This window comes from Lolium rigidum, chromosome 6, assembly GCF_022539505.1.
Source record: "Lolium rigidum isolate FL_2022 chromosome 6, APGP_CSIRO_Lrig_0.1, whole genome shotgun sequence".
Taxonomy (NCBI): domain Eukaryota; kingdom Viridiplantae; phylum Streptophyta; class Magnoliopsida; order Poales; family Poaceae; genus Lolium; species Lolium rigidum.
This window is the reverse complement of record NC_061513.1, coordinates 86,169,056-86,191,354: the sequence shown is the minus strand read 5'-3', so window position 1 is coordinate 86,191,354 and position 22,299 is coordinate 86,169,056. Positions and strand designations below refer to the sequence as shown.

General features: G+C 43.5%; 2 protein-coding genes across 2 annotated transcripts; one reads left to right on the top strand and one right to left on the bottom strand.

The window, feature by feature from the left end:
- Positions 1-12,604: 12,604 nt before the first annotated feature.
- On the top strand, positions 12,605-16,391 carry LOC124662893 (probable glycerol-3-phosphate dehydrogenase [NAD(+)] 2, cytosolic). The gene is made up of 6 exons (XM_047200675.1): positions 12,605-12,661; positions 13,011-13,737; positions 14,578-14,799; positions 15,321-15,568; positions 15,696-15,835; positions 16,095-16,391. The coding sequence occupies exons 1-6, from the start codon at positions 12,605-12,607 to the stop codon at positions 16,234-16,236; spliced, it is 1,536 nt and encodes a 511-aa protein (XP_047056631.1). The 3' UTR covers positions 16,237-16,391.
- Positions 16,392-19,541: 3,150 nt separating this feature from the next.
- Positions 19,542-20,698, bottom strand: LOC124662892. Its single transcript, XM_047200674.1, has 2 exons — positions 19,810-20,698; positions 19,542-19,699 (listed from the first exon to the last, which is right to left on the bottom strand). The coding sequence occupies exons 1-2, from the start codon at positions 20,696-20,698 to the stop codon at positions 19,542-19,544; spliced, it is 1,047 nt and encodes a 348-aa protein (XP_047056630.1).
- Between the last annotated feature and the right edge of the window lie 1,601 nt (positions 20,699-22,299).

Here is a 22,299-nt window from a genome sequence, read left to right as displayed (position 1 = left end):
TACTAGTTTATGTGCTACTCATGTGATGTTATTAAAGTAGTCTATTCCTCTTGCATGGTGTAATGGTGACAAAGGTGTGCATCGTGTAGTTCTTGTCGTAGGCTATGATCATAATCTCTTGTAGGTTATGGAGTTGATTATCGCTATGATAGTATTGATGTGATTTATTCTCCCTTCATAGTGTAAAGGTGACAGTGTGTATGCTATGTTAGTACTCGGTCTATTTTGCAAAGATCTATTATGCTCTAAGGTTACTTAAACATGAATATCGAATGTTGTGGAGCTTGTTAACTCCGGCATTGAGGGTTCGTGTAATCCTACGCAACGAATGGTGTTCATTATCAAACAAGAGTGTATGTAGCACAATAAAGAGAACTTATTTATTATGTGATCAATGTTGAGAGTGTCCACTAGTGAAAGTATGATCCCTAGGCCTTGTTTCCAATACTGCAAACACCGCTTATTTACTGTTCTGTTGCATGTTTACTCGCTGCCATATTTTATTCAGATTGCTATTACCACTCATATACATCCATACTACTTGTATTTCACTATCTCTTCGCCGAACTAGTGCACCTATACATCCGACAAGTGTATTAGGTGTGTTGGGGACACAAGAGACTTCTTGTATCGTGATTGCGTGGTTGCTTGAGAGGGATATCTTTGACCTCTTCCTCCCCGAGTTTGATAAACCTTGGGTGATCCACTTAAGGGAAAACTTGCTGCTCGTTCTACAAACCTCTCGCTCTTGGAGGCCCAACACCGTTCTACAGTGAAAAGAAGCGTGAGTAGACATCGACGCCGCCGCCGCCAATCCCATCTCGGGGATTCAGGAGATCGCTCTCCGGCACCCCGCCGGAGAGGGGAATCATCACCGGAGGGGCTCTACATCATCATGCCCGCCTCCGGATTGATGCGTGAGTAGTTCATCCTTGGACTATGGGTCCATAGCAGTAGCTAGATGGTTGTCTTCTCCGCATGTGCTATCATTGTTTAGATCTTGTGAGTTGCCTAACATGATCAAGATCATCTATTTGTAATGCTACATGTTGTGTTTGGCGGGATCCGATGAATATAGAATATTATGTCAAGTTGATTATCAATCTATCATATATGTGTTGTTTATGTTCTTGCATGCTCTCCGTTGCTAGTAGAGGCTCTGGCCAAGTTGATACTTGTAACTCCAAGAGGGAGTAATTATGCTCGATAGTGGGTTCAAGCCTCCATTGAATCTGGGATCGTGACAGTAGGTTCTAAGGTTGTGGATGTGCTATTGCTACTAGGGATAAAACATCGATGCTTTGTCTAAGGATATTTGTGTTGATTACATTACGCACCATACTTAATGCAATTATCTGTTGTCTACAACTTAATACTGGAAGGGGTTCGGATGATAACCTGGAAGGTGGATTATTTAGGCATAGATGCATGCCGGATAGCGGTCTATGTACTTTGTCGTAATGCCCGGATTAAATCAAATAGTAATCATCATTGATATGTATTGAATCTTTATTTGTCAATTGCCCGCCCGTAATTTGTTCACCCAAGCATGTTAGTTATCTTATTGGAGAGACACCACTAGTGAACTGTGGACCCCGGTCCATTCTTTTACATCTGAATACATTCTACCGCAATCATTGTTCTTTACTGTTCTTTGCAAACAAACACCATCTTCCACTCGATACGTTTAATCCTTTGTTTTCAAGCAAGCCGGTGAGATTGACAACCTCACCGTTACGTTGGGGCAAAGTACTTTGATTGTGTTGTGCAGGTTCCACGTTGGCGCCGGTTTCACCGGGTGTTGCGCCGCACTACATTCCTCCACCAACAACCTTCACGTGCTTCTTGGCTCCTACTGGTTCGATAACCTTGGTTTCTTTCTGAGGGAAAACTTGCCGCTGTGCGCATCATATCTTCCCCTTGGGGTTCCCAACGGACGTGTACATCTACGCGCATCAAGCAACTTTTTCTGGCGCCGTTGCCGGGGAGATCAAGACACGCTGCAAGGGGAGTCTCCACTTCCAATCTCTTTACTTTGTTTTTGTCTTGCTTTACTTTATTTTATTTACTGTCTTGTTTGCTACATACTAAAAACACAAAAAAATTAGTTACTTTACTTATTGTTTTATTTACTAGTTCTATATCAAAAACACACACAAATTAGTTACTTGCATTTACTTTATTTACTTTTTGCTTATTTCATCATGCTCCATCCTAAGTACACTCTAAAAGACATACCGGTAGGCCGAGGGTCTATAATTGGAAGAGATAATATAAAAGAATTTTTCACTCATGTTAGTATAGCTGAAGATTTTGAAGATAGACACTTGGTAGAACTAGCTCCTACTTATGAAATTGCTGCTGCTTCTCTAGTACACATGTTGAAAATTAAATTTGTTAATCTCAATCCTATAATTCAGCATATGTTTCTTACACTCTCTGATATGGAGGAAGGATAAAAGAAAGATTTTGTCTTAGAAACCCTTCTTAAAGAATTTGGTGGTGTAGCAAGAGAGGCTAGAAAAGTCTTTACTAAATATAAAATGCTTGGCTCTTACACCAACTTTGCTAGTACCCTTGAAAAGATGGACATTGATAGGATAAAGTACACTAATAATGTTAATGATGGAGGGGATATTAAGACATCAATACCTTGCAAGCTCGTAGGAATGTTCGAAGCACTAGAAAAGAATTATGATTGGATTGTTCCTGAAAATTTGTTTGATGAGAATAGAAAGCCTAAGAATAATGAAAAAGGAGCCTCTGAAACTTACATAGATAAGATAACATGCATTGTGGAGGAAACTCCCAACACCCCTGGTAATAATGTTGATGCACCATCTCTTGATAATACTTGATTTACACTTTCTGCGCATAGCTGAAAGGCGTTAAAAAAAAGCACTTCTTGGGAGATAACCCATGTTTTATTTTATTTACTGTATTGTTGAGTCTTGGAAGTTGTTTACTACTGTAGCATCCTCTCCTTATCATGTTTTTGTGCCAAGTAAAGTTTCTATGCTAAAGTTGATGCTATATTTGGATTGCTGCGCAGAAACAGCATTGCTGTCTGTCACGAATTCTCGCAGGGCTCTCTGTAAAAAAATCTAAAAAATCTGCAAATTTACGAGCGTGATCCTCAGATATGTACGCAACTTTCATTAGTTTTGAGTTTTTCCATTTGAGCAAGTTAAGCGCCCCTGCCAGATTCATCTTTACGGACTGTTCTGTTTTTGACAGATTCTGCCTTTTATTTCGCATTGCCGCTTTTGCTATGTTGAATGAGTTTCTTTGTTCGATTAACTTTCAGAAGCTTTGTGCAATGTCCAGAAGTGTTAAGAATGATTGTGTCACCTCTGAATATTTGAATTTTGATTATGCACTAACCCTCTAATGAGTTTGCTTGAAGTTTGGTGTGGAGGAAGTTTTCAAGGGTCAAGAGAAGAGGATGATATACTATGATCAAGAAGAGTGAAAGGTCTAAGCTTCGGGATGCCCTGGTGGTTCATCCCTGCATATTTTAAGAGACTCAAGCATCTAATCTTGGGGATGCCCAAGGCATCCCCTTCTTCATCGACAACATTATCAGGTCACTTCTAGTGAAACTATATTTTTATTCCATCACATCTTATGTTCTTTACTTGGAGCGTCGGTTTGCTTTTATTTTCGTTTTGGTTTGAATAAAGTTGGATCCTATCATCCTTATATTGGAGATATTACGCTCCGCTTTTTTATATGGAACACTTGTGTTCTTAATTGTGCTTTAATGTTCATGGCGAAGGCTGAAAATTGCTTCGTTAAATTGCTATTTGGTTGGAATCAGAAAATGCTGCATATGGTTTGGAATAACTTGGCAATTGTTTGAGCTCTCATAGATCATGTTTAAGCTCTTGCATCATGTAGTTTAATCTATTAATGGAGAACTACCGTAGAGCTTGTTTAATTTGGTTTGCATGATTGGTCTCTCTAAGTCTAGATATTTTCTCGGTAAAGTGTTTGAACAACAAGGAAGACAGTGTAGAGTCTTATAATGCTTGCAATATGTTCTTGTGTAAGTTTTGTTGTATCTGTTCATACTTGTGTTTGCTTCAAACAACCTTGCTAGCCCAAACCTTGTACAGAGAGCAAATGCTTCTCGTGCATCCAAACACCTTGAGCCAAAACCCATGCCATTTGTGTCCACCATATCTACCTACTATGTGGTATTTTTCTGCCATTCCAAAGTAAATTACTTGAGTGCTACCTTTAAAATTTCATTCCTTTATCTTTACAATATATAGCTCATGGGACAAATAGCTTAAAAACTATTGTGGTGATGAATATGTAGTTATGTGTCTTAATTCTTATAAGTTGCTTGTTGAGCGGTAACCATGTTTCTGGGGACGCCATCAACTTTTTACCTTTGTTGGATATCATGTGAGATGCTATGCATGTTCGTCTTGTCTGAAGTAAGTGCGATTTCATGATCAAATGGTTTGAGTATGCATATGTTAGAGAAGAACATTGGGCAGCCAACTAAAGCCATGAATCATGGTGGAAGTTTCAGTTTGGACATACAACCTCAATCTCTTATGAGAATATTATCTGTGTTGAATGCTTAAGCATTAAAAAGAGGAGTCCATTATCTGTTGTCTATGATGTCCCGGTATGGATGTCTAAGTTGAGAATAATCAAAAGCGAGAAATCCAATGCGTGCTTTCTCCTTAGACCTTTGTACAGGCGGCATAGAGGTACCCCTTTGTGACACTTGGTTGAAACATATGTTATGCGATGATAATCCGTGTTTTCCGAGCTGATTAGGACAAGGTGCGAGGACTATTAGTACTCTATGCATGAGACATGCAACTTGTAGGAAGTATTATGCATAGCACATATGAGTTATTACTACCGTTGACAAAATTGTTTCTATGTTTTCAAAATAAAAGCTCTAGCACAAAAATAGTAATCCATGCTTCCTCTCGCGAAGGGCCGTTATTTTACTTTATTGTTGAGTCAGCTTTACCCACTTCTTTCTATCTTAGAAGCAAACACTTGTGTTAACCGTGTGCATTGATTCTTACATGTTTACTTATTGCACCTGTTATATTACTCTATGTTGACAAATATCCATGAGATATACATGTTACAAGTTGAAAGCAATTGCTGAAACTTAATCATCCTTTGTGTTGCTTCAATTCATTCTACTTTGAATTTATGGCTTATGAGTTAGCTCTTATGCAAGTCTTGTTGATACTTGTTTGAAAGTATTATTCATGAAAAGTTTTGCTATATGATTCATTTGTTTAGTCATTATCTTTGTTAGCAATCTTTTGTTCAGATCACTCCATTCATCTCATATGCTTTACAATAATGTTGATCAAGATTATGTTGGTAGCATGTCACTTCAGAAATTATTTGTGTTATCGTTTACCTACTCGAGGATGAGTAGGAACTAAGCTTGGGGATGCTTGATACGTCTCAAACGTATCTATAATTTCTTATGTTCCATGCTACTTTTATGACAATACTTGAATGTTTTATACATACTTTACAACATTATTATACATTTTCCGGCACTAACCTATTAACAAGATGCCGAAGTTCCAGCTTGTTGTTTTCTCGCTGTTTTTGGTTTCGTAAATCCTACAAAGGAAATATTCTCGGAATTGGACGAAATCAACGCCCAGGGTCCTATTTTTACACGAAGCTTCCAGAAGACCGAGGGGGAAAGGAAGTGGGGCCACGAGGTGGCCACACACCAGGGCGGCGGGGCCCAGGCCCTGGCCGCGCGGCCCTAGTGTGTGGGCCCCTCGCATCGCCCCCTGACCTACCCTTCCGCCTACAAATAGCCTTCGTCGCGAAACCCCCTGTACCGAGAGCCACGATACAGAAAACATTACTGAGACGCCGCCGCCGCCAATCCCATCTCGGGGGATTCAGGAGATCGCCTCCGGCACCCTGCCAGAGAGGGGAATCATCACCGGAGGGGATCTACATCATCATGCCCGCCTCCGGATTGATGCGTGAGCAGTTCATCCTTGGACTATGGGTCCATAGCAGTAGCTAGATGGTTGTCTTCTCCGCATGTGCTATCATTGTTTAGATCTTGTGAGCTGCCTAACATGATCAAGATCATCTATTTGTAATGCTACATGTTGTGTTTGGCGGGATCCGATGAATATAGAATATTATGTCAAGTTGATTATCAATCTATCATATATGTGTTGTTTATGTTCTTGCATGCTCTCCGTTGCTAGTAGAGGCTCTGGCCAAGTTGATACTTGTAACTCCAAGAGGGAGTAATTATGCTCGATAGTGGGTTCATGCCTCCATTGAATCTGGGATCGTGACAGTAGGTTCTAAGGTTGTGGATGTGCTGTTGCTACTAGGGATAAAACATCGATGCTTTGTCTAAGGATATTTGTGTTGATTACATTACGCACCATACTTAATGCAATTATCTGTTGTTTACAACTTAATACTCGGAGGGGGTTCGGATGATAACCTCGAAGGTGGATTATTTAGGCATAGATGCATGTCGGATAGCGGTCTATGTACTTTGTCGTAATGCCCTGATTAAATCACATAGTAATCATCATTGATATGTATTGAATCTTTATTTGTCGATTGCTCGCCTCGTAATTTGTTCACCCAAAGCATGTTAGTTATCTTATTGGAGAGACACCACTAGTGAACTCGTGGACCCCGGTCCATTCTTTTACATCTAAATACATTCTACCGCAATCATTGTTCTTTACTCGTTCTTTGCAAACAAACACCATCTTCCACTCGATACGCTTAATCCTTTGTTTTCAGCAAGCCGGTGAGATTGACAACCTCACTGTTACGTTGGGGCAAAGTACTTTGATTGTGTTGTGCAGGTTCCACGTTGGCGCCGGTTTCACTGGTGTTGCGCCGCCCTACATTCCTCCACCAACAACCTTCACGTGCTTCTTGGCTCCTACTGGTTCGATAACCTTGGTTTCTTTCTGAGGGAAAACTTGCCGCTGTGCGCATCATACCTTTCTCTTGGGGTTCCCAACGGACGTGTACATCTACGCGCATCAAGGAGTTGTTGTCCAGCTCCGGTGACACACTGATACTGCCCAAACAACACAAAGATTGCATCTTCAACATGATGGGCATTTGACAATGAAAAACAAGTGCAACTACAACAATGAAGAAAATACCGCTCATGAGTTGATATAGTACTGGCCATGATAGATCTAAAGATCAACTCCAGATCAACACAAACTTCTGCATTGATATCAATTTGAAGCCGGTGAATCCTGAAGGGAAGATTGTTCCTGCCCTTGAAGTTTATTTATTATGTGTGAACATAATTATCTAGGAGATCTCTAGCAGTGATATCATCTTGACTCCACGAGTTCACACTAAGTACCTGCTCACTTTAGCCATCTATCTGCGGATGATAAGCTGTTGTGAACTGCATTTTAGTGTCCAGCAAGTTAAACACCTCTTGCCAGAATTTACGAGTAAATATCTTATCTCGATCAGATACTATTGTAATAGAAGCTCCATGTAATTTCATGACTGTATCCATGGAAGCTTTAGCAACTATAGAGGCACTGAGAGGATGTTTGAGAGGCACAAAATGTGAATACCTAACTTTTTTTTGCGGGTATGCATATTAACCATACCTAACTAGTAACTACTGATATTGGCACGCATGTTAGGGAAAGCCAAGAAGCACTCAGTTCCTTGGTGCGTGTCCATGAGTCCAAATTCTCCACATCAATACCACCATGCCGCTGCCACCACGAAAAACTTACAACACGAGAGTTTTTCTTTGTAATGGGCGTTTTATTACTCGAAACAAGCAATTACATCCGGCCTCTGTATAATCAAGATGGACACAGCCATCCAGTCTAAGTATCCAGAAGTTCTAAAACTGATAAAAAATGCATTGTACATATCAATCATGAGCAAATGTGCAAATACCTAGGTAACTAGTGGCGGCCCGATCCGTACATTATGCTGCCACCCATGTTGGGAAAAATTATCCCTCGCCGTAGCCTCTAACCGTGTACAGACCTCCATAAAAACTTTATCACTTCTACACAACCAAAGCGACCATGCAACGGCAAGCGCTCCCACCCTAATAAGCGTTCTAAACTTGTACTCAATACCATGAAGCCAATTCTCAAAGATATTGGCTACACTAGTCGGAGGATACAGATCCGAAGATACTTGGCTGCATGACCACATAAACCCGGCAAAGCATCATTGGAAGAATAAGTGTTTGATCGTCTCATCGTGATGACAGAACACACTGTCTACTTCCATGACAATTACGTTTAACAAGATTATATTTGATTAGGATCACCCCTCGATGTAAATACCAACAAAAAAAACCTTAGTTTTAAGTGGTATTTTCATCTTTCAAATTTTCTTGTTATTATCGACTGGTATATCAGGATGTATAATCGCATTGTATAATGAACTTATTGAGAATTTCCCATTGGAATGTAAGTTCCAACGAAATTCATCGGTGCCTTCTGAAAGGTGAATGGATTCCAAATGAAGTAAGGCATTCCAAGCCACGCAGCCAATCTCGGACCCAGTGAATCTCATCTAAACATCACATACGGAGGTGAGATCGCCATCACTATAGCAATGGTATCACTTTTGCGACGTACAATACTATATAACGCAGAATATTTTTCTCTAAGAGGTCTATTCCCTAACCAAGAATCTTCCCAAAACCGTATCTGCAATCCTTCATTTATCAAGAAAGTACTATATTGGAAGAAAAATTTCTTCGTAGCCATTAGACCGGCCCAAAAATGCGAGTCACTAGGTTTCCATAGGACTTGGGACAACGCTTTCTCTCCAATATACTTTCTTTTAATGAGTGTCTGCCATACCCCATCTTCGGTAAGAAGCTTAAACAACCATTTACCGAGTAAGACCGAGTTTTTGACCTCAAGGTCATGAACACCCAACCCCCCATTATCTTTGGGACGACAAACAACACTCCATTTAACCATACGATATTTCTTCTTTTTGTTATCCCCTTGCCAAAAGAATCTTGGTCGATAATAATCGAGCTTATGTAAAACACGAGAGTTGTGTGTAATGGCGAGGTGAACCAACTCCTCAAAGAAAATTTCAAATAGTCGACCGTATGGGAAGAATTTGACGAAATTCACTCATAAAAGTTCTAAACATGCTCACGAAATTTACGGTTTACGGCTAACAAAATTTAAAACCGATTGTTAGAATGGACTCATATCGTCGACACGCATCTTTTTCATATATATTTTGTTTTCATTCCACTATGGTTGTGTTGATTCAAAGGAAGCGGGCGAAGGAGTTGTAAACAACTCGCATTTTCTCCAAAGGAAAGCTAGCTCTAAGAACAGGGTAGTCACGAGCCTTCCTCTAGGGCCTCACTCAAGGCATATTTTTGGTGCTTTAAGAACCATGCTAGCCACAATGCGGAGGCCAACACGGCAACCGATCAACCCATTTTCTACTCGATCCACCCATTTTTGGTCCTAAGAATTTGACGAAATTCACTCAAAAAAGTTCTAAACATGCTCACGAAATTTACGGTTTACGGCTAACAAAATTTAAAACCGATTGTTAGAATGGACTCATATCGTCGACACGCATCTTTTTCATATACATTTTGTTTTCATTCCACTATGGTTGTGTTGATTCAAAGGAAGCGGGCGAAGGAGTTGTAAACAACTCGCATTTTCTCCAGTGAAAGCTAGCTCTAAGAACAGGGGTAGTCACGAGCCTTCCTCTAGGGCCTCACTCAAGGCATATTTTTGGTGCTTTAAGAACCATGCTAGCCACAATGCGGAGGCCAACACGGCAACCGATCAACCCATTTTCTACTCGATCCACCCATTTTTGGTCCTAAGAATTTGACGAAATTCACTCAAAAAAGTTCTAAACATGCTCACGAAATTTACGGTTTACGGCTAACAAAATTTAAAACCGATTGTTAGAATGGACTCATATCGTCGACACGCATCTTTTTCATATACATTTTGTTTTCATTCCACTATGGTTGTGTTGATTCAAAGGAAGGGCGAAGGAGTTGTAAACAACTCGCATTTTCTCCAAATGAAAGCTAGCTCTAAGAACAGGGTAGTCACGAGCCTTCCTCTAGGGCCTCACTCAAGGCATATTTTTGGTGCTTTAAGAACCATGCTAGCCACAATGCGGAGGCCAACACGGCAACCGATCAACCCATTTTCTACTCGATCCACCCATTTTTGGTCCTAAGAATTTGACGAAATTCACTCAAAAAGTTCTAAACATGCTCACGAAATTTACGGTTTACGGCTAACAAAATTTAAAACCGATTGTTAGAATGGACTCATATCGTCGACACGCATCTTTTTCATATACATTTTGTTTTCATTCCACTATGGTTGTGTTGATTCAAAGGAAGCGGGCGAAGGAGTTGTAAACAACTCGCATTTTCTCCAGTGAAAGCTAGCTCTAAGAACAGGGTAGTCACGAGCCTTCCTCTAGGGCCTCACTCAAGGCATATTTTTGGTGCTTTAAGAACCATGCTAGCCACAATGCGGAGGCCAACACGGCAACCGATCAACCCATTTTCTACTCGATCCACCAACCTGGCCCAAGTGCATGTGATCTACCAAACGCGTCCTAAGATGCAAATAGGATAGGATAGGAGTTAGGATACAATAGGAGTATTGAATGGGGATGGTGTGACGCTACAACCACCCAACAATAGTTGGTGAGAAAGAAAAGTCGTCGTCACCTCACCGTCGGCTTCCAGTGTGCTCATGAGCCTCGGGTGGATCAATTAAGGTGTTTGATATGTCCACACACTCTCAGACAAACCCTGAAAGGATGAAATTGGTCAGATTGATTGATGTGTCCCCCTCTGCGTTTTGATGTGTGTGGTTTTTAAATCACCTCTAGGTTATACTTTGGAGGAACAACCGAATCATGGAATCTTCCGCACAAATCTTAAAGCACCTCTAGGTTATACTTTGGAGGAACAACCGAATCATGGAATCTTCCGCACAAATCTTAAAGCACCTCTAGCTATGCAACGGGTTGGGGTATGTGGGGTTGTTTCGACTCACCTTCCTTAATCAGCACGATACTGATTTGATTTAAAATGAGCTCTACATAAAAAGGCCAATTATATGATTCCAGTCTGACAATCAGTTTCGAGTTTCGTTAACCGTAAATCCCCAATTGCACGTATTTTCATCCTTGTGGTTTTATTGAGCGAATTTTATCGAATTGATCGCACAGGGTCGACCGTTTCAAATTTCCTTTGGGGAATAGCTTCACCTCACCAGTTCGCACAACTCTCATGTCAGAAGTTTTTCGGGTTGAAAGCCTTGCTCGGCAGCAGCCGATGCTAACCACGACGATGTTTTTTGGCGTCGTTTCCTCCTCCGTGCATGCATGTCCATGGCCTTCACTGTGCCTTTCCTCCTGTCAAACGCAGGGGAAACCCTAGGGTCCCCGAGCAGGCGGCCGTGCCATGGTGTCCTTAATTATGTTATTGAAGATGTCCTCTAGGCTATCTGGAGAGAGTCCGGTGTGACAATTGGAGATTGGGGGCAATGTGATGCATTGCCAGTATTGGCTGCTACCCATGGCTTGGGCTTTCGAGGGCGCAATGTAATCATGACGAATACATCTTGGTCGACGTCTTCCCCGAGTCTATCAGGACCATGCCTTCTGCCGGTTGACTCTTGTTTTCGATAAAGGGAATATATTAATATCAAAACGATACCAATTACACCCAGCCTCTGCAACAACGCACCACCCTAATGGCACTACGGATGCACACAGCCAAAAAAAGAAAAGAAAACTAAGAAACAAAAGTCCCGCTACAGTATCTCGAGCCTAACAACAAGCAATACATCCACCGCCAAGACAACACCCGAAATACGGACTCTCCAAAAACGACGCCTCCAAGAAGGGAACAAGTGCGCTAACACCATCGTCGCTCGATCAATGATCTTAGGTTTTCACCCCGAAGATAGTCCCCGCTCTCAAAACAATGCCTCCAACAAGGTCATTGCTGAGCACGAACGGCTAAGGCCGGACCTTGGTTTTCACCCGAAAGGTAGGACTCGAACTTCACTCGTGTTGTCGCCCCCACTTTCATACCGCTGTTGTGAAGCCCGGAACACCAAGCAAATCCCTCAACAGCGTGGAGATTTGAACCTCCCTTAGCTAGTCCTCCCCTCCGGCCTTCATGAACTTCCCTTAGCCGGTTGACTCTTGTAGACACACAATGTGGGAGATACATTGGTCCAAGTTGTTTTGGAGTCAAGGTCGAGCTACGGTATTGTGTTGCTTGGTCTATGACGCCGTCCTAACACAGTGTGCTGCATCTTCTCACCGCTCATGGTAGGATGTTGAGCAATGCTTGCCATCTATCATCAGGTTTCTAGAGGGTGTGTTGTTTAGTGCTTGGCGATGTATCGTGTTGTGCGTGGAGTCGTAACCTTTTCTGAATGGTATTATTTCATTTCCTTTACACTGCTGTGTAAGAAAAATTTCGGACTTTCGGAGCCGTGCCAAGTAAAACACCTTGCACTCCGTGACAGAGTCGTGGTCGGCACACGCCGGGCGCGCCCGTGGATGCGCCATGGAACAGTGTCGGAAACAGTTGGGGATCTGGCACCTTGCCAAAATCTCCAATCCGGTACCGTCACCATCCCACAGTCCGTCACCGTCCCGGCGACCTCCAGATCTTCGAAACAGTCCCCTTCCTTTCACCAACCGGCAACCTCCTCCCGCTCCGCCGCTTAGCCCACACAGAGCAGCGATCGATCCCCCACCACCACCTCGGTTCCGACCGGCGAGTGAAGCCGCGGGCGCCACCAACCTCCAGCCGGCCTCGGTCGCTCCGGCCGACAGGCGACAGCCCCGCGTGCGTCACCTCCTCGTAAATCCGGCGGCCAAACCCAGGCCAGCGTATTGCGTCCTTTTCTCGCCTTCTCCCTCCCGGGTTAGTTACAGCCTGCCTGCCCATCCTTGGAACCACCCAACAGGCCAACCAGGGCAGGCCTTGTAGCTGGTGGCCTGCACGCTTCTTGCTCTTCGCTTCGCTTGCGGCCGGCGACAACGCAACGCACGGGGACGCGGGCGCAACCGCAATGGGCGACGGCGCGAACGGGCACGCCGGGGCGGCGGAGGAGAAGGCGGACGAGCTGCGGCGGCTGCTGGGCAAGGCCGACGGCGACCCGCTCCGGATCGTGGGCGTGGGGGCGGGCGCCTGGGGCAGCGTCTTCTGCGCGCTGCTGCAGGACGCGTACGGCCACCTGCGCGACAAGGTGCAGCTCCGCATCTGGCGCCGCGCGGGGCGCGCCGTCGACCGCGCCACCGCGGGCCACCTCTTCGACGTCATCAACGCGCGCGAGGACGTGCTGCGCCGCCTCATCCGCCGCTGCGCCTACCTCAAGTACGTCGAGGCCAGGCTCGGGGACCGCACGCTCTACGCCGACGAGATCCTCCGGGACGGATTCTGCCTCAACATGATCGACACCCCGCTCTGCCCGCTCAAGGTCGTCACCAACCTGCAGGAGGCGGTGTGGGACGCTGACATTGTCATCAATGGATTGCCGTCTACGGAGACCAGGGACGTGTTTGGGGAGATTGGCAGGTACTGGAAGGAGAGGGTCAATGCGCCCCTCATCATCTCGCTCACCAAAGGGATTGAAGCCTCCATAGATCCCGTGCCCAGGATCATCACGCCCACGCAGATGATTTGCAATGCAAGTGAGGTTCCTTTCTTCCTTCTTATTCAGTCATCCTGTTGTTTTCTTCACGAAATTGATTGATGTTGTCCTCTGTTGTTAGTTAATTGATGATGTTGCCCTCTGTTGTTGGTGTTGGTTCCCATCGATGCTATCACATTTGACCATCAGCCCTTTTAATCTGGTACCAGCTAGCCACGACTAATCACAGACTGTTATTGATCTTTATTTGAAAATTTCCCCTCTGTTCTTGGTGAATTGATGTGTTAATGCGGTGGTTCCCCCTTGATGGTCTCGCATTTGAAGCTGTAACCATCAGCGCGCCTTTTAATCGGGCACCTGCTAGTTTTGACAGGCAGTTACCACTTTGCTTATAAACTTGACCATGAGTTATGGTAGATTTTGGATGCAACCAATTGAATTGTGTGGCTTACAAAATGTCTCTATTGAATTGCAGAAAGATAAATCTGTAGAACTCTTGCTAAAAATATATCCACAAAATGCCTTTTGCTCATTGAATTATACTACTATATTTAACTGATTTCATCATTGCCATGCTAAAGCTCTAAATAACCTTTATCTCAGTTTTTTTAAAGGGGCTGCAATTAGGTAATTTGTTCTACCTTCTGTTGCTCATCAATGATTTTTTAGTCCCAGCCGTATTTAGCTTTAGCAGGCTCTTCCTGAATGAGCGGGACACTTTAGTTTTCTGTTTCTACACACCAAACAGCAAATGTTTTGATCTCAGTTCAGAACTCTAGTTTCGACATGGTGTGTGCTGTGTCATGTTCTGTTCCAGGCATGTTTCCTTTTTCCCCATTTAACTTTGCATGTGATTTATAGATTATCGGTTTTATTGCAGCTAAGGTTCCATTGGACAATGTTCTATATCTTGGTGGCCCTAACATTGCTTCGGAAATATATAATAAAGAATACGCAAACGCTCGTATTTGTGGAACTGACAAATGGAGGAAGCCTCTTGCTAAATTTTTGAGGCAGCCTCATTTTATCGTGTGGGATAATAATGATCTCATCACTCACGAGGTCATGGGAGGTTTGAAAAATGTGTACGCCATTGGTGCTGGTAAGATATGTTCATTTGTCTCACTGCTTTTCTCATCTTCTGGCCAGGGCATGTTTCTAACCATAAAATGTTCTGAACTTTGTATTAACCTTCCATCATATGTTATAACACACTCAGTGTTACTCAGTGTCCTCAATAGTAGTAACTTGCATTATTTTATTATGCACTATATCAGACAAAATACCATGTCCAAAAGGAAAAATTACACTAGCTTTTATTTTGAGAATACGCAAAAAGCATTTGCGTTTAATTTCATTGAAAATATGGAAGTTCAGTTACAGACCTCCTAAGAGATAGTTTGAGTGCCTCAAGGCATAATACCCGGAATACCTGGAATTTTTAACAAAATACACTATTTAGTGTCTTAGTGCAGCTTAACTGCCCAAATACCCGGACAAACGACCCAATAAATAAGAAATGCTCAAATATACATCTGTTGTAATTTCTTCAATGTGCCTGGCTAGGCATTCCATCACCTACATGTACTTGTTTTTCATTGCATATATTTTGTTATCTTGTAGGTATGGTGGCAGCACTAACCAATGAGAGTGCAACCAGCAAGTCTGTTTACTTTGCACTTTGCACATCTGAAATGATCTACATCACCCACCTTCTGGAAGAAGAACCCGAAAAACTTGCTGGGCCATTATTAGCTGACACTTACGTCACATTGTTGAAAGGTCGTAATGCTTGGTATGGGCACAGGTTAGCTAAAGGAGAACTGACTCTGGAAATGGGTGACAGCATAAAAGGCAAAGGGACAATACAGGTTTGCCCCTTTCATTTTGATTGTTATCTGAACTTTCAAGTGTTGTGGCAATGTGCCTCAAGCCACCAGGTCTGCCAGTTTGTTCCTTGTAGGTTTTAGACTAAATTTTGTTAACAATTCATTTCAGGGTGTCTCTGCAGTTGATGCATTTTATCAACTTCTCAGTCAGGATAGTTTGAGTGTAATGCATCCAGAAGCTAACAAATCTGTTGCGCCGGTTGAGATGTGCCCCATCTTGAAAACCCTTTATAAAATTCTGATCAAGAGGTAAGAATTCTCCTTATTTTTTTATATAGTATAATAAAATCCCTTGCGAAATAGCTCAATTGGTTTTTGTTGGGTTATCTTTAAAAAATATTTTTTATTGGATTTACTGGTTCTTAACAAGTGCTGTAACTTACCCCAGACAACAAAACAATTTATAACAATAGGCATACATAGTCGATTGCTACTCTGGTGTTGCTATATTATACGCTAGCAAATGTTTGCAGCCATAATGTGTTGATTTGTTTGCTCATGTGCATAGGGAACTTCCTACTGAGTCAATTCTTCAGGCTATAAGAGACGAGTCAATGTCTGATCCACGCGAAAGGATTGAGATGGCGCAGGGCCACTCACTTTACCGACCATCTATTCTTGGTCAACCAAACCGAGATGCAAACGCCTAGACAGATTCCCCTTTCGGTTTCCTTTTTTCAATTAGCTGTTAGACGTTTCTGAGGATTTATGTGCTGTTGTGCATTCGGCATTTCGGCTGCTGCTGCTGCTGTTGTAACATTAGTAAGTTCAGTTAAGATTTTCAATTGATTAACATTTTAAAGAAGTGTTGAGCGTATTAGTAGGTTTTCACACCATCAATTATGTATATAGAATGATTTAATAAGTCGAGTTATATATCGTATTTCAAATGGAAAAAGGGTATATTTGTGTTCCAAAGTGGAGTACAAACTTTGTACAGATATTTTGCGCCTGTTATGCATGATATGTCTTCAGATACCTGCTACTCCTTCCGTCCAATGGAACATGTCTGAGATTTGTCAAAATTTAGATGTATCTAGCTACTATTTAGTATCTAGATGCATTTGAACTTAGACAAATCTTTGACATGTTTCATGGGAAGGAGGGAGTAGAACATATGTGATGTAAAACTGCAAGTTTTATCATTTCGATAGTTGACCAAATGTACTGCAACATCTTGTAACTCTTTTGTTCCTACAAAACTGGGGCTTACATGCTGTGGCGAATATCTAAAAGTGCAGAAATATTTGGCGTCCAAAGATAGACAAAAGAGCTGCTTTTATGGATGCCTTCAACCCTGCAAGTGCTGTGACAAACCTAAACCTCTAGCTAACTTGTTAAACCTCTAGCCATGTGACTGTAAATTATACTCCCTCCATCCGCTGAAAGATGTCTTAGTAAGGTCTAGAAAATGAGGATGGTTATTATTGGAACAGATGGCAAATTTGAGGGCTGAAAATGTAGCATGAGCCATCAAATGGCCTTTTGAGTGCTCAATTCAGGGCCCATTGTCGGAGATACCCTTGTGACTCTAGTGTTCCTACGAAATTGGGGCTGATATGCCGCGACGAACATCTGAAGTGCAAAAACCGTCGGTGTCCAAGACAGGCGAAAGAGCTGTTTTCTGTCAATACCTCAAACTTGTTAAATCTCTTATTTCCAGCTTCACTATATAAGGTTTGGTCAAAATTATTTTTTGTAATGTTTGACTAAGTATATGTTGTTAAAATAGCAACATCTACGATACCAAATGCATATAAGCAAAACTGTGGGCTGCCTGCGGTGGTAGCTGCACATATGCATCCATCTGTTCGATCTGCCCTATAGGACTTTTTCGGTCGGGTGCCTGGAAGCTCTTCCAACCAAAGTTCAGGAATTGAAACGGAATCTTTTTACACTATTTCACAAGTTCGTTATTACTTAGATTCCACAGTGTGAAGGTTGGTGCTTTAGCTGAGCGTTGAGTTGCAACTTTATTTTTGCTGATGTAGTTTCACATCGTTGCTTACCTTCGGCCAATGGATCAGTACTTTACTTGCTGATGACTTTGGTATCGTTGCCTTACATCAAATTTAATAAAGAAAGTTTCATGCATCGCTTTGATGTATAGGCCAGGAATTTCAACCTCTTTTTCGGAAAGAAACATCCCATATACAGGCCTTAATTATCTGATCAAGTTCTGGTAATAATACATGGATTTTTCCATACTTGGAGCAACATGGACTATGTACTTGTAATTGGCGTAGTATGTTCTGTGCCCATTCTCCACCTTAACCAATAATGTATTGCTATGTGATGAACATAAACATCATTTTTCCTTCTTCACTGTTAATGAAGAAGGACGCAACGCCATAATCGTATATAAGTAAGTAGTTTATCCCCACTAACATATTTTTTGCTTTCCGGTTGGAGTTGCTACATTGTGCGTCTCGCACATGCACGATCCAGATCGTGAGTTTGGAAAATGTGCACTCGTTTTAAGTCATCGGCGCAGCTCCACTAACATATTTATCACAACATGTAGCCTATTCACCTCAGCAATCTGCCACATCAGCAAATTTTTTTTTGCAATCGTTCATTATTTTGGTCAATTATTCCGTTCAGCTTTGACAATTTTCATTACATTCAGCTTCTGTATCGCACCGATCGGGAGAACAGCTTTTGCAGTTATTGATGTCTACTCTGCTCTCTATAACATGACACTATATCGCTTCCTCTCCCCCACGATCCCGACGAAGTCATCTCAAAAGTTGGCAAAGATTTTATCTCATTAAATCGTTGTTTCATTTAGCTGCCCCAACCTAGCCAAAAAAAACCCTCTTCTCCTCTTCCTTCGTGTGGTAGTGCATTTTTGCTCCAAGAATCTCCACTCCATGTGCATCTTTTCTCTTTTATGTGTGCTTTCGGAGCTCCCAATAGAGGATTTTGCACGATTGTTTCTTTTTTTTTTTAGATGTGTGCACGGTTGTTTCTGCCATCATCTGTATTCTTTTAGTAAACCCCAAGTTCCGTTCTGGAGGCATCAACAACCTCCTGTTGAGGTAATTATACTACTCCATATTTATGCGTTTTCTCTAAGTAATACATACTAAGAGCATGCATTTTTTAGCCGTATCACTAGACATACTTTCTTTTATTTAGCAAAAAATATATTTTTAATAGTGATGTCCGTAGAAAGAAAAACTTGATAGAGGACTACTATTAGTAAAAATAGTATTAGAGGACAACTATTTTTTCATCAGTGTTATGAAGCAACGTGACTGTTTTTGGGTTGTTCTTTCTGCAATGTTGGTCTCTTATACATGTAAAAATTATCATAAGAATGTTCTACTGTACCACTGGGTACCTACTACAATATATATATATCAATCTGAGTGGAGATTAAATTCTCACTAAATATGCACAAAGAAACAATCGTAAAATTTTCTTGGACCTGTTAAATTTCTAATTATCAACAGAAACTGCATGCTGACAATATTAGTTATGTCTAATATTTCTGCAGCAACGCGCGGGGAATCATCTAGTACCTTCTATTCATTTAGCCATTCCCTCGTTCAAAAATAATAATTCAGCCATTCACGATGTACACCGATTTAGGCATGGATACCAGATGCAAATTTCTTACTAGTAGAAAACAAGCAGAAATCAACAACCACGCTGCAGGTATGCAAAACACAGCAAGTAGAGACTGCAGTTGAAGGAAAACTTGGGAACATACATGGCAGTTATCAACGAATTCAAGATATGAAGTCGTCAATCAGTACATGGGTTTATCACCCGGGACGACGACAGAGCCAGCGCAGGTTTGCAATAGCTACTACGAAAGCATCGATGGACGATGGTCGATCTGCACACGGCCGGTGAAACAGAAACATGGTGACGATCAGATCCGGCAAGCGTCCCCTCAATTTGCAGGTGCGTTCTCTTGCAAAGCACCTGCTGTTTTTTTTTTAGATTAGGCTGTGCTCAGCAATGAAATGACAGACTGGTTGGCAGTCATGAATGTAGATGTGGAAACAGGGGACGCACCTGTTGCTATTGCTACTAGACCCAGAATTGCTGCAAACATTTCGAGCGCCATCGTGACGTACCATGCCATAGTCAAAGATTCGCCTGCATGCATCGACGATCTTCAACTTAGAGATGGCCATGCTAGGAGATAACAGCTTAGAAATTGCCATGATCTTGCAAGAACTACAATGAGTACAAGGAGAAGTACTCACCCAGCCATGTCACCACGCGCTGCGGCTTAACCAACGTCTCCACTCGCAGGAAGCAGCTGTATCCGACGACGTCGGCCACGCGCACGGGCGCGCCGTCGAGGCCCCAGGAGCACGCCGGCACCTGCCGCGCCGCCTCGCCCAGGCATCGTGCACACTCCGCCGAGCGGCCGCGATCCCGCGCGCACTGCGCCAGCACGCGAACCCTGGTCTCCACGGTTGCGACGTCCGGAAACACGCGCACCGCCGTGTTCTTCACGGGGGCGACACTCCTCGCTAGAGCGGACGCGTCCATGGACGCATGCGCCCCCAAGGCCTTGGCGGCGCGTCGCCGCGCCATGGACCGCGCGAGCGCGACGAGCTTCCGCGTGTCGAAGCAGTTGGGGTCCCCTCCCGGGTCTTCGCCGGAGAAGACGACGTCACGGAAGGCGTCCTCCCGCGCGGAGGTGGTGTTCGTGTCGGCGTAGGCCAAGAAGCAGCTCTCGCTCCTCCAAGCTCCGCCGCGGCGGCTCGCGCCGAGGCAGTTGCTGGTGAGGTTCTCGGCGGCCGCGGCGAGGCACGCGTGGCAGTTGTTGGTGCGGTCGAAACCGAGGCAGACGCCACGGACGAAGGCGCTGTGGTCGTCGGAGTGAAGCGAGGCGAATCCACGCGGCGCGGCGGCGGCGGGCAGGGCGGATAGGAGCGGGAGGAGGCTTTTGCGGAAGGCGCTGCTGTTCCTTGCGGCTGATGATGGCGGCGGCGGCGGGGAGCAGTCGACCAGAGCATAGCTGGTCGGGACGCGCAGCTGGACGGTGCCCTTGTCGACGTAAATACTCAGCACCAGGAACGTCATTGAGGCGAAGACGGCGACCACGGCGACGGAGAAGAACGCGCAGGCAGTCGCCATGGCCATGGAGACGGTGGAAGTGTTCTCCGTGGTTACAAGCTGCAGCAACCCTGCAACGCCCAGTGATGACTGATGAACGACTGCACCGATTCGATGAGCGGTCCTTCCTTCCTTTCTTTTTTTGGACGAAGCTAAATCGACGAGCATTCCTTTTACATGCTACTCGTCTCTCGTGAGCGAGACATAAAATCGTGTCTGAATGAAAACGCGTTCTCCTCATCAGTCTAGACTCTAGACACCGAAGCATCCACGCAACTTCCTTAGACCACATCTTGCATTTTGCCATAATTTTGTTTCCCTTCCAATGAACCCTTCTTGGAAATGCGTGTGCCAACCGCTGCTGCCATTTACATGTTAAACTTCACGTGAAACACTTTTGGTGCCACACGCATATTTTGTTATCGCCAACAAATTAATTGGCAAGATGAGATTTGATCACTATCAAAACGTATGCCGTTGTTCTTTTTATATCGGTTTTGCTAGTTCTCGGTGGGCTGAATTTTTTTTAGAGCTCGGTCAACTCCACGGTCGTCATATACTCGTTTCCTCGCGTGAGAAAAGACAGGCGGCAGACCCTAGCTGCCGCCGCCATATTCCCGTCTTCACCGTCTCCGGCCGTGAATCGACGGGTCTCTACCTCCTCTGCTTGCCGCCTTGGATCTACGCTCGGCGCTAGAATTAGAGATTGGTCAACCGGAAGCGACGTTATGGTGGCTATGGTGGCGCTGCGCGGGACAAGAATAAGGTATACCCGCCTCGTCACCCACCTCGTCGGCGGTGATCTCGCTTATGGCATTAAGGAGGACGGGGATCCGTCTAGTCGTTGCTTCCATGGAATGGTGGATCTCGTTCAGTCTAAGCATGTATGTTTGGTGTCAAAAGATTCGGATCAATTGAAGAGTTCAATGGTGATAACTACGACTCTGGGTGCCGGGCCTTAGGGATATGTCTACCAAGACTTTCCGGCTGTCATCAACAACGTCGGGTCGACTCCGCTAGGGGAGCATCGAGAACATCGCGTCGACGGTTCGCTCTGGCGGGAAGTAGTAATTGCTAGGTGGTTCAAGAAGCTCGATGTAATTTTTATTATGTTTGAGGTGCTTTGTACTTCTTCTGAATTTCTATGATAGATCTACATTCTTCTCGAAAAAATAAAATCCAAGATAGTTAGATTTTCATCGTGATTTGTGTGCGATGTGAATTGCAAGTGGGTTAGAGTGAGTGTTTTTCTAGTTACAAGTGGGTTCCTATTTTTCAGTAGCAAGTGGATTGCAACAGAAGAAAAATATCTTAGACATTGATTCTTAGTTTTAAGAGAGTCCAAAAGTGCAACACATATGATTTCCTTAAAGATATATTTCCATTTAAACCAAGTGACATTTCCTTTAGCCACTATTACCAGCCCAGAAAAAACCCTGATTGGTTTCTTCAAATTTTCAGTGTTTGTCTGGTGAAAGAGCCTCATGGACATGTGATAAACTGCATAATTAGTAAGGCAAGCCTCAATGTTCTCAGTTAGAATCTTTTGGTTTTGCAAGTGTGGGTAGATGGATCCAGCTACCCATCTAAGCATGGGTAGATGGATCCAATCCCAAAAAAACTAAGTA

Excerpts from the sequence above, each read along its gene's own strand:
- LOC124662893 (XM_047200675.1), top strand. The coding sequence starts at position 12,605 with ATGGAACAGTGTCGGAAACAGTTGGGGATCTGGCACCTTGCCAAAATC. Across the intron at positions 12,662-13,010 it reads TTGCCAAAATCTCCAATCCG|GCCAACCAGGGCAGGCCTTG; the intron begins GTACCGTCACCA and ends ACCACCCAACAG. Across the intron at positions 15,836-16,094 it reads TATAAAATTCTGATCAAGAG|GGAACTTCCTACTGAGTCAA; the intron begins GTAAGAATTCTC and ends TCATGTGCATAG.
- LOC124662892 (XM_047200674.1), bottom strand. The coding sequence starts at position 20,698 with ATGGCCATGGCGACTGCCTGCGCGTTCTTCTCCGTCGCCGTGGTCGCC. Across the intron at positions 19,700-19,809 it reads GCGCGTGGTGACATGGCTGG|GCGAATCTTTGACTATGGCA; the intron begins GTGAGTACTTCT and ends CGATGCATGCAG.